Source organism: Tachyglossus aculeatus, unplaced genomic scaffold (assembly GCF_015852505.1).
Source record: "Tachyglossus aculeatus isolate mTacAcu1 unplaced genomic scaffold, mTacAcu1.pri scaffold_101_arrow_ctg1, whole genome shotgun sequence".
Taxonomy (NCBI): domain Eukaryota; kingdom Metazoa; phylum Chordata; class Mammalia; order Monotremata; family Tachyglossidae; genus Tachyglossus; species Tachyglossus aculeatus.
The window spans coordinates 2,021,264-2,033,883 of NW_024044842.1; the positions used below are offsets into that span (position 1 = coordinate 2,021,264).

Here is a 12,620-nt window from a genome sequence, read left to right on the forward strand (position 1 = left end):
TTGCCAACTTGTACTTCCCAAGCGCTTAGTCCAGTGCTCTGCACACAGTAAGCACTCAATAAATACGATTGATTGATTGATTGATTGACCGTCTCTATATGTTGCCAACTTGTACTTCCCAAGCGCTTAGTCCAGTGCTCTGCACACAGGAAGCGCTCAATAAATACGATTGATTGATTGATTGATTGATTGCCTGTCTCTATATGTTGCCAACTTGTACTTCCCAAGTGCTTAGTACAGTGCTCTGCACACAGGAAGCACTCAATAAATATGATTGATTGATTGATTGATTGACTGCCTCTATATGTTGCCAACTTGTACTTCCCAAGCGCTTAGTCCAGCACTCAGCACACAGGAAGCGCTCAATAAATACATTGGTTGATTGATTGATTGACTGTCTCTATATGTTGCCAACTTGTACTTCCCAAGCACTTAGTCCAGTGCTCTGCACACAGGAAGCACTCAATAAATACGATTGATTGATTGATTGATTGACTGTCTCTATATGTTGCCAACTTGGACTTCCCAAGCGCTTAGTACAGTGCTCTGCACACAGTAAGCACTCAATAAATATGATTGATTGATTAATTGGTTGATTGATTGACTGTCTCTATATGTTGCCAACTTGTACTTCCCAAGCACTTAGTCCAGTGCTCTGCACACAGTAAGCGCTCAATAAATACAATTGATTGATTGATTGATTGATTGATTGACTGTCTCTATATGCTGCCAACTTGTACTTCCCAAGCGCTTAGTCCAGTGCTCTGCACACAGGAAGCGCTCAATAAATACATTGGTTGATTGATTGATTGACTGTCTCTATATGTTGCCAACTTGTACTTCCCAAGCGCTTAGTCCAGCGCTCTGCACACAGGAAGCGCTCAATAAATACGATTGATTGATTGATTGATTGATTGACCGTCTCTATATGTTGCCAACTTGTACTTCCCAAGCACTTAGTCCAGTGCTCTGCACACAGGAAGCGCTCAATAAATACGATCGATTGATTGATTGATTGGACTGTATATGTTGCCAACTTGTACTTCCCAAGCGCTTAGTCCAGCACTCTGCACACAGTGAGCGCTCAATAAATACGATTGATTAATTGATTTCCTAAGCGCTTACTGTCTGCAGAGCGCTGGGGAAAGCCCAAGGCGACGGCAAACCGCGCCGATCCCCGCCCACAACAGGAATTCCAGCGCAGGGATCAAAGGTGGAAGCGAATAAACCCGGGGCCGAGTCCGGAGCGACGGTAAAAACAGAACGGTCGACAATTTTAATCTCCGGGGATATCGGGCTTCGGGAATTCTGACTAAAAAATCCCGGGAAGACGGGGCCTCCCCGGCGGGGGGCCGATTTTCTGTCCCGAAATCGGCCCCGGCCCGTTTTCAGAAGTAATGGTCGTACATTTGCTGGTGTTGAGTGAGATGGACGTAGCGATAGAAGACAGTCTCACACCGCCAACACTTGTAGGGCCTCTGGCCGGTGTGCGTTTTCCGGTGCACGGTAAGGTGGGAATTGCGTTTGAAAGCCTCCCCGCAATCCTGGCACAAGAAGGGTCGCCTTTCGGCGTGGACCTTCCTGTGGTACGCCAGAAAGCGGAATTCCGGGAAGGACTGCCCGCAATCCCCGCACTCGTAGGCTTTCTTTCCCGGGGGAGGGCTCCGCTCGGGCTCCGGATTCGAGGGGGCCCCGTTCCCGTGGAGTCGCCGGCTCCTTCTAGAGAGGGGAGGACTTTTCCGCTCGGCGGCGCGGGGCTTCCTTGGATTTCCTTTAGGAGGACCGCTCCGCCCTCGGTTATCCCGGGCAGATTTCCCGCCCCGCTCCGAATCGCGATCCAGAAGGCTGTCGTCGCTTTTAGAAGGACCGCTCCGCCCTTGGTTATCCCGGGCAGATTTCCCACCCTGCTCCGAGTCGCGATCCAGAAGGCCATCGTCGCTTTTAGAAGGACCGCTCCGCCCTCGGTTATCCCGGGCAGATTTCCCGCCCCGCTCCGAATCATGACAAAGAAGGCCGTCGTCGCCTTTAGAAGGACCGTTCCACCCTCGGTTATCCCGGGCAGATTTCCCGCCCCACTCCAAATCATGACAAAGAAGGCCGTCGTCGCCTTTAGAAGGACCGCTCCGCCCTCGGTTATCCCGGGCAGATTTCCGATCCCGCTCCGGATCGCGATCCAGAAGGCCGTCGTCGCTTTTGGAAGGACCGCTCCGCCCTCGGTTATCCCGGGCAGATTTCCGATCCCGCTCCGAATCGTGATCCAGAAGGCCGTCGTCGCTTTTAGAAGGACCGCTCCGCCCTCGGTTATCCCGGGCAGATTTCCCGCCCCGCTCCGAATCATGACAAAGAAGGCCATCGTCGCCTTTAGAAGGACCGTTCCACCCTCGGTTATTCCGGGCAGATTTCCGATCCCGCTCCGAATCGTGATCCAGAAGGCCGTCGTCGCTTTTAGAAGGCCCGCTCCACCCTCGGTTATCCCGGGCAGATTTCCGATCCCGCTCCGAATCGTGATCCAGAAGGCCGTCGTCGCTTTTAGAAGGACTGCTCCGCCCTTGGTTATCCCGGGCAGATTTCCGATCCCGCTCCGGATCGCGATCCAGAAGGCTCCCGCCGCCTTCCTCCAGGTTGGAAACGTCCCTCGGGGGAGCGGGGACTTCCAGCTGGATGCTAATCTGATCATCTGCAATCGACAGAAATGTTACCAACTTGTACTTCCCAAGCGCTTAGTACAGTGCTCTGCACACAGTAAGCGCTCAATAAATACGATTGATGATGATTGATGATGACAAAAAGGTCACCCATTCCCCGCACTGGAATGAAATGGGATTTCCCGTTTGAATTTGCTCATTCAGTCGGACTTATTGAGCGCTTGCTAATAACGATGGTCTTTGATCATCCATTTCCAGAACGTGAGCCCGCTGTTGGGTCGGGACCGTCTCTAGGTGTTGCCAACTTGGACTTCCCAAGCGCTTAGTACAGTGCTCTGCACACAGGAAGCGCTCAATAAATACGATTGATTGATTGAGTGCCAACTTGGACTTCCCAAGTGCTTAGTACAGTGCTCTGCACACAGGAAGAGCTCAATAAATACAATTGATTGATTGATGGCCAACTTGGACTTCCCAAGCGCTTAGTCCAGTGCTCTGCACACAGGAAGCGCTCAATAAATACGATTGATTGATTGATTGCCAACTTGGACTTCCCAAGCGCTTAGTCCAGTGCTCTGCACACAGGAAGCGCTCAATAAATAGGATTGATTGATTGATTATTATTACATGTTGCCGACTTGTACTTCCCAAGAGCTTCGTCCAGTGCTCTGCACACAGTAAGCGCTCAATAAATACGATTGAATGAAGGAATGAATCCCCCATCCCAGCCCCACACCGCTTATCAATCAATCAATCAATCGTATTTATTGAGCGCTTACTGTGTGCAGAGCACTGTACTAAGTGCTTGGGAAGTCCAAGTTGGCAACATATAGAGACAGTCCCTACCCAACAGTGGGCTCACAGTCTAAAAGCTTATGTCCATCTCTGTCATTTAGTTATTGCTAATAACATAATAATAATAATAATAATAATAATGGCATTTATTAAGCACTTACTACGTGCAAAGCACTGTTCTAAGCGCTGGGGAGGTTCCAAGGCGATCAGGTTGTCCCACGGGGGGCTCACAGTCTTAATTCCCATTTTACAGATGGGGTGACTGAGGCCCAGGGAAGTGACTTGCCCGAAGTCACCCAGCCGACAAGTGGCAGAGCCGGGATTCGAACTCCTGACCTCTGACTCCAAAGCCCGGGCTCTTTCCACTGAGCCACGCTGCTTCATCCGTCGTCCCCCCTCAGACTGTAAACTCCCGGTGGGCCGGGAAGTTGCCCATCAACTCCGTCGCAGCGTCCTCTCCCGAGCGCTCAGTACAGTGCCCTGCACACAGTAGGCGCTCAGTACATACCGCCGACGACGGCGATGACCCACAGGGGCAGGGGACTTACCCAGGGAGACTACGTTCCCGTAATTCTTCAGCATCATGTCCCAGTAGAGGTCATATTCGGCAGGATCGAGTTGTTCCCACTCCTGCTGGGTGAACGTCACGTGGGGCATCGCCCTCTGAAACGCCGGAATAATTATTAGTAATTATGGTGCTATTTGCTAAGCGCTTCCTTAGGTGCCAAGCACTATTCCTTCCTTCCTTCGGATTTATTCATTCAATCGTATTTATTGAGCGCTGAATGTCACGGCTTTGCTTCCGTGGGGCATCGCCCTCTGAAACGCCGGAATAATTATTAGTAATTCTGGTGCTATTTGTTAAGCGCTTCCTTAGGTGCCAAGCACTATTCCTTCCTTCCTTCGGATTTATTCATTCAATCGTATTTATTGAGCGCTGAATGTCACGGCTTTGCTTAGTGGGGCATCGCCCTCTGAAACGCCGGAATAATTATTAGTAATTCTGGTGCTATTTGTTAAGCGCTTCCTTAGGTGCCAAGCACTATTCCTTCCTTCCTTCGGATTTATTCATTCAATCGTATTTATTGAGCGCTGAATGTCACGGCTTTGCTTACGTGGGGCATCGCCCTCTGAAACGCCGGAATAATTATTAGTAGTTATGGTGCTATTTGTTAAGCGCTTACTTAGGTGCCAAGCACTATTCCTTCCTTCCTTCGGATTTATTCATTCAATCGTATTTATTGAGCGCTGAATGTCACGGCTTTGCTTACGTGGGGCATCGCCCTCTGAAACGCCGGAATAATTGTTAGTAATTCTGGTGCTATTTGTTAAGCGCTTACTTAGGTGCCAAGCACTATTCCTTCCTTCCTTCGGATTTATTCATTCAATCGTATTTATTGAGCGCTGAATGTCACGGCTTTGCTTACGTGGGGCATCGCCCTCTGAAACGCCGGAATAATTATTAGTAATTCTGGTGCTATTTGTTAAGCGCTTCCTTAGGTGCCAAGCACTATTCCTTCCTTCCTTCGGATTTATTCATTCAATCGTATTTATTGAGCGCTGAATGTCACGGCTTTGCTTACGTGGGGCATCGCCCTCTGAAACGCCGGAATAATTATTAGTAATTATGGTGCTATTTGTTAAGCGCTTCCTTAGGTGCCAAGCACTATTCCTTCCTTCCTTCAGATTTATTCATTCAATCGTATTTATTGAGTGCTGAATGTCACGGTTTTGCTTACGTGGGGCATCGCCCTCTGAAACGCCATAATAATTATTAGTAATTCTTGTGCTATTTGTTAAGCGCTTCCTTAGGTGCCAAGCACTATTCCTTCCTTCCTTCGGATTTATTCATTCAATCGTATTTATTGAGCGCTGAATGTCACGGCTTTGCTTACGTGGGGCATCGCCCTCTGAAATGCCGGAATAATTATTAGTAATTCTGGTGCTACTTGTTAAGCGCTTACTTAGGTGCCAAGCACTATTCCTTCCTTCCTTCGGATTTATTCATTCAATCGTATTTATTGAGCGCTGAATGTCACGGCTTTGCTTAGTGGGGCATCACCCTCTGAAACGCCGGAATAATTATTAGTAGTTATGGTGCTATTTGTTAAGCGCTTACTTAGGTGCCAAGCACTATTCCTTCCTTCCTTCGGATTTATTCATTCAATCGTATTTATTGAGCACTGAATGTCACGGCTTTGCTTACGTGGGGCATCGCCCTCTGAAACGCCGGAATAATTATTAGTAATTCTGGTGCTATTTGTTAAGCGCTTAGGTGCCAAGCACTATTCCTTCCTTCCTTCGGATTTATTCATTCAATCGTATTTATTGAGCGCTGAATGTCACGGCTTTGCTTAGTGGGGCATCGCCCTCTGAAACGCCGGAATAATTATTAGTAATTCTGGTGCTATTTGTTAAGCGCTTACTTAGATGCCAAGCACCATTCCTTCCTTCCTTCGGATTTATTCTTTCAATCGTATTTATTGAGCGCTGAATGTCACGGCTTTGCTTACGTGGGGCATCGCCCTCTGAAACGCCGGAATAATTATTAGTAATTCTGGTGCTATTTGTTAAGCGCTTCCTTAGGTGCCAAGCACTATTCCTTCCTTCCTTCGGATTTTTTCCCAGCCCGAAGTCCTGCTCAGAACACCATCACTGATTGATTGAGGATTATCAGCGCTTTGCACATAGTAAGCGCTTAATAAATGCCATTATTATGATTATTATCATTGATTGATTGAGGATTAAATCATTGATTGATTGAGGATTACAGGGAGGGGAGGAGGAGAAGAGGGGGAGGGGGTAAGAGGGGATCGTTTGTCAAGACAAAGGCCTCCAAACAAAAGACACTAAAATCAATCAATCAATCAATCAATCGTATTTATTGAGCGCTTACTGTGTGCAGAGCACTGTACTAAGCGCTTGGGAAGTCCAAGTGGCAACATATAGAGACGGTCCCTGGTAAATGTACTTTTCCCAGCCCGAAGCTCTTGCTCAGAACACAATCACTGATTGATTGAGGATAATCAGTGCTTTGCACATAATAAGCGCTTAATAAATGCCATTATTATGATTATTATCATTGATTGATTGAGGATTAAATCATTGATTGATTGAGGATTAAATCATTGATTGATTGAGGATTACAGGGAGGGGAGGAGGAGAAGAGGGGGAGGGGGTAAGAGGGGATCGTTTGTCAAGACAAAGGCCTCCAAACAAAAGACACTAAAATCAATCAATCAATCAATCAATCGTATTTATTGAGCGCTTACTGTGTGCAGAGCACTGTACTAAGCGCTTGGGAAGTCCAAGTTGGCAACATATAGAGACGGTCCCTATTAAATGTACTTTTCCCAGCCCAAAGCTCTTGCTCAGAACACAATCACTGATTGATTGAGGATTATCAGTGCTTTGCACATAGTAAGCGCTTAATAAATGCCATTATTATGATTATTATCATTGATTGATTGAGGATTAAATCATTGATTGATTGAGGATTACAGGGAGGGGAGGAGGAGAAGAGGGGGAGGGGGTAAGAGGGGGATCGTTTGTCAAGACAAAGGCCTCCAAACAAAAGACACTAAAAGATGTCCTCGGGCCCCAAAAGTGGAAAGAGAGTCCAAAACGCTCTCAGGGACCTTATCAGATGCTCAGAGATTGACTGCCCGACGCCCCCCCCAAATTTTTAAAACAGCTCAGTGGAAAGAGCAAGGGCTTGGGAGTCCAGAGGTCATGGGTTCAAATCCTACCCCCGCCACTTGCCAGCTGTGTGGCTTGGGGCCAGTCCCTTCACTCCTCTGGGCCTCAGTTCCCTCACCCGGAAAATGGATTTTCCAGATAATTAAGACTATTTCAGGGCTATGTCATCGATGACAGCGAGTGCTCGCTATGGGCGGAGCACTGTACTAAGTGCTTGGGAGAGTAAAATCAATCAATCGTATTTATTGAGCGCTTCCTGTGTGCAGAGCACTGTACTAAGCGCTTGGGAAGTCCAAGGGACGGTCCCTACCCAACAGTGGGCTCACAGTCTAGAAGGGGGAGACAGGAGCTTATGGTCTAGACATGAATATTAAACCATTAATAATATATGATTGCCAACTTGTACTTCCCAAGCGCTTAGCACAGTGCTCTGCACACAGTAAGTGCTCAATAAATACGATTGATTGATTGATTGATTGATAGATATGATTAAGACTAAGATAAATCCAGATTAAGACTATGAGCCCCACGTGGGACAACTTGATGATGAGGATGATGATGAGGATGGCATTTATTAAGCGCTTACTACGTGCAAAGCACTGTTCTAAGCGCTGGGGTGGAGACAAGGTAATCAAGTGGTCCCACGGGGGGCTCACAGACTTAATCCCCATTTTCCAGATGAGGTCACCGAGGCCCAGAGGAGTGAAGTGACTTGCCCAAAGTCACACACATATGTGACTTCCCAGGCGCTTAGTCCAGTGCTCTGCACGCAGTAAGCGCTCAGTAAATACGATTGAATGAATGAATGAAAGTGGCGGAGGCGGGATTTGAACCCATGACCTCTGACTCCAAAGCCCGGGCTCTTTCCACTGGGCCACGCTGCTCACCTTGTATCCTCTCCAGTGCTTAGAACAGTGCTTTGCACATAGTAAGCGCTTAACAAATGCCATTATTATTATTATTGTTGTTGTTGTTGTTATTATTGTTATTATTATTATTATTACCACCCCGATTCTTTTACAGCACGATTTTACAGAGAAGCAGCAGGCCTGGTGCTGCTTCATCTTCTAGTCCACGCGGGCCAACCTGATGGCCTGGCGTCCACCTCAGCGCTTAGAACAGTGCTCGGCGCATTTATTTTATTAATGATGTGTATCTATAATTCTATTTATTTATACCGATGCTATTGATGCCTGTCTCCCCCCTTCTAGACTGTGTGCACGTTGGTGGGGCGGGACCGTCGCTATCTGTTGCCAAATTGTACTTTCCAAGCACCCTGCACATAGTAAGCGCTCAATAAATACGACTGAATGAATAGTAAGCGCTTAACAAATGCCACTATTATTATTGTTGTTGTTATTATTATTATTATTATATCCATCCCAGCGCTTTGAACAGACAGGGAATTATCTTAAAGATACAGAATTATCAGAACTTAGAGAACTCTTAAAGTTGGCACACAATAAGCGCTTAACAAGTACCCTCATACAGTGCCTGGCACGTAGTATGCGCTTAATCAATCAAATGAGGAAACTGAGGCCCAGAGAAGTTCATTCATTCATTCATTCAATCAGTCGTATTTATTGAGCGCTTACTGTGTGCAGAGCACTGTACTAAGCGCTTGGGAAGTCCAAGTTGGCAACATATAGAGACAGTCCCTACCCAACAGCGGGCTCACAGTCTAAAAGGGGGAGACAGAGAACAAAACCGAACATACTAACAAAATAAAATAAATATTATCATTATTACTAACAAATACCAGCATTAATAATAAGAATAATGGTATTTGTTAAGCGCTTACTATGTGCCAAGCACTGTTCTAAGCGCTGGAGTAGATACCAGGTGCTCAGGTTGTCCCCCGTGGGGCTCACAGTCGTCATCCCCATTTTACAGATGAGGGAACTGAGGCACAGAGGTGACTTGCCCAAAGTCCCACAAAAGGCATGTGATTAGAACCCACAACCTCTGACCCCCAAGCCCGGGCTTTTTCCACTAAGCCAAGCTATTTCTCACACGGTAAGCGCTCACCAAGTACCTTCAAACAGCGCCTGGCACATAGTAAGCGCTTAACGAGCCACTTCCCTTCTCTGGGCCTCAGTTCCCTCGTCTGGAAAATGGGGGTTAAGATTGTGAGCCCCACAACCTGATCGCTTTGCATCCCCCCCAGCGCTTAGAACAGTGGTTTGCACATAGTAAGCGCTTAACAAATGCCATCATCATTATTAATACTGACGGATACCATCATCATCATTAGCAGCATTAGTAGGATTTATGTTGCCAACTTGTACTTCCCAAGCGCTTAGTACAGTGCTCTGGACACAGTAAGCGCTCAATAAATACGATTGAATGAATGAATGAACTTCTCTGGGCCTCAGTTCCCTCATCTGTAAAATGGGGATGATGATTGTGAGCCCCCCGTGGGACAACCTGATCACCTTGGAACCTCCCCAGCGCTTAGAACAGTGCTTGGCACATAGTAAGCGCTTAATAAATGCCATGATTATTATTATTATTAACAGATACCATCATCATCATTAGCAGTATTAGTATGATTTGAGAGAGGAGGAAACTGAGGCGCGGAGCAGTGCCTTGGAATTCCCGTGTGACTTTGGCCAAGTCGCTTCACTTCTCTGGGCCTCAGTTAACTCATCTGTAAAATGGGGATTCATTCATTCATTCAATCGTATTTATTGAGCGCTTACTGTGTGCAGAGCACTGGACTAAGCGCTTGGGAAGTCCAAGTTGGCAACATAGAGAGACGGTCCCTGCCCAACAGCGGGCTCACAGTCTAAAAGGGGGAGACAGACATCAAAACCAAACATACTAACAAAATAAAATAAGTAGGATAGATATGTACAAGTAAAATAAATAAATAAATAGAGTAATCATCATCAATCGTATTTATTGAGTGCTTACTGTGTGCAGAGGACTGTACTAAGCGCTTGGGAAGTCTAAGTTGGCAACATCTAGACACAGTCCCTGCCCAACAGTGGGCTCCCAGTCTAAAAGGGGGAGACAGAGAACAAAAGCAAACATACTAACAAAATAAAATAAGTAGGATAGATATGTACAAGGAAAATAGAGTAATAAATCTGTACAAACATATATCCATATATACAGGTGCTGTGGGGAAGAGAAGGAGGTAAGATGGGGGGATGGAGAGGGGGACGAGGGGGAGAGGAAGGAAGGGGCTCAGTCTGGGAAGGCCTCCTGGAGGAGGTGAGCTCTCAGTAAATCAATCAATCGTATTTATTGAGCGCTTACTGTGTGCAGAGCACTGTACTAAGCGCTTGGGAAGTCCAAGTTGGCAACATGTAGAGACAGTCCCTGCCCAACAGTGGGCTCACAGTCTAAAAGGGGGAGACAGACAACAAAAGCAAACATACTAACAAAATAAAATAAGTAGGATAGATATGTACACGTAAAATAAATAAATAAGTAAATAGAGTAATCATCATCAATTGTATTTATTGAGCGCTTACTGTGTGCAGAGCACTGTACTAAGCGCTTGGGAAGTCCAAGTTGGCAACACGTAGAGACAGTCCCTGCCCAACAGTGGGGTCACAGTCTAAAAGGGGGAGACAGAGAACAAAACCAAACATACTAACAAAATAAAATAAGTAGGATAGATATGTACAAGTAAAATAAATAAATAGAGTAATCATCATCAATCGTATTTATTGAGCGCTTACTGTGTGCAGAGCACTGTACTAAGCGCTTGGGAAGTCCAAGTTGGCAACATCTAGAGACAGTCCCTGCCCAACAGTGGGCTCACAGTCTAAAAGGGGGAGACAGAGAACAAAAGCAAACATACTAACAAAATAAAATAAATAGGATAGAAATGTACAAGTGAAATAAATAGAGTAATAAATATGTTACTAGCTATGTTACTATGTTACTAGCACTACGTAAGCTGAATCCTTTCTGAATCACTGGAAAAAGTAAATGCCATCATCATCATCATTGATTATTGTCATTCTCCCCCCTCACCTCTGCCGCTCCTTCCATCTCCCTCTGCAGGCCCTCCACCATCTCCACGGCCTCCTCCCCGCTCTGGGGCCGCCGGATTCGCACCCGGGCCCCGGTGTCGGAGGGCAGGATGCTGAGGAACTGGTCCAGGACCAGGAGGTCGAGGATCTGCTCCTTGGTGCGTTTCTCAGGTGTCAGCCATCGACGGCACAGCTCCCAAAGATGCCCCAGGGCCTGGCGAGGGCCTGCGGCCTCCTCGTAGCGAAATTCCCGGAATCTCTGCCCCAAAAACTCGGGATTCTCCTGCCTCCCGCTCTCCCGATCCATGCTCCCTCCTGCCCTTCTTCCTTTCCTGCAGGGAGAGGAGAGGAGGCCTGGAAATCCCCCCCAGGCACAGGCCAGAGGAAGGGCAGGGCTCATTGACACGCTAATCGAGGCTAATAATCATAATAATGACGGTATTTCTTTCCCAATAATAATAATGACGGTGTTTGTTCAGCCCTGACTACGTGCTGAGCACTGTCCTAAGCGCTGGACTACTCTCATCATCATCAATCGTATTTATTGAGCGCTTACTGTGTGCAGAGTATTTATTTATTTTTTTACTCTAATATTTACTCTATTTTATTTGTACATATCTATCCTATTTATTTTATTTTGTTAGTATGTTTGGTTTTGTTCTCTGTCTCCTCCTTTTAGACTGTGAGCCCACTGTTGGGTAGGGACTGTCTCTATATGTTGCCAATTTGTACTTCCCAAGCGCTTAGTACAGTGCTCTGCACATAGTAAGCGCTCAATAAATACGATTGATGATGATGATGATGATGAAGAGCACTGGACTAAGCGCTTGGGAAGTACAGATTGGCGACATATAGAGACAACAGTGGGCTCACAGTCTAAAAGTCTAATAATGATAATGGCAGGTGTTAAGCGCTTACTACTACTACTAATAATAATGATTGGCATTTGTTAGGCGCTTACTACGTGCAAAGCACTGTTCTAAGCGCTGGGGAGGATACAGGGTGATCAGGTTGTCCCCCGTGGGGCTCGCGGCCTTAATCCCCATTTTACAGATGAGGCCCAGAGAAGTTAAGTGACTTGCCCAAGATCGCACAGCAGACAGCGCTTAGAACAGTGCCTTGCACGTAGTAAGCACTTAATAAATGCCATTATTATTATTATTATTATTATTATTATTATTATTATGTGGCAGAGTCGGGATTCGAACCCATGACCTCTGACTCCAAAGTACTACTACTAATAATAATAATAATTGGCATTTGTTAAGCGCTTACTATGTGCAAAGCACTGTTCTAAGCGCTGGGGAGGACACAGGGTGATCAGGTTGTCCCCCGTGGGGCTCACGGCCTTCATCCCCATTTTACAGATGAGGGAACGGAGGCCCAGAGAAGTTCAGTGACTTGCCCAAGATCACACAGCAGACAGCGCTTAGAACAGTGCCTTGCACATAGTAAGCGCCTAATAAATGCCATCATTATTATTATTATTATG

At 46.5% G+C, this 12,620-nt stretch overlaps 1 protein-coding gene across 1 annotated transcript; it reads right to left on the bottom strand.

The window, feature by feature from the left end:
- Positions 1-1,388: 1,388 nt before the first annotated feature.
- On the bottom strand, positions 1,389-11,435 carry LOC119922240 (zinc finger and SCAN domain-containing protein 12-like). The gene is made up of 3 exons (XM_038742200.1): positions 11,130-11,435; positions 3,989-4,103; positions 1,389-2,677 (listed from the first exon to the last, which is right to left on the bottom strand). The coding sequence occupies exons 1-3, from the start codon at positions 11,433-11,435 to the stop codon at positions 1,389-1,391; spliced, it is 1,710 nt and encodes a 569-aa protein (XP_038598128.1).
- Positions 11,436-12,620: the final 1,185 nt, after the last annotated feature.

What these genes read in the sequence shown, in the direction of transcription:
- LOC119922240 (XM_038742200.1), bottom strand. Translation starts at nt 11,435, where the DNA reads ATGGATCGGGAGAGCGGGAGGCAGGAGAATCCCGAGTTTTTGGGGCAG. An exon ending in AGATGGAAGGAGCGGCAGAG is followed by an intron (nt 4,104 to 11,129) that starts GTGAGGGGGGAG and finishes CCGGCGTTTCAG; the next exon opens with AGGGCGATGCCCCACGTGAC. An exon ending in CGGGAACGTAGTCTCCCTGG is followed by an intron (nt 2,678 to 3,988) that starts GTAAGTCCCCTG and finishes TGTCGATTGCAG; the next exon opens with ATGATCAGATTAGCATCCAG.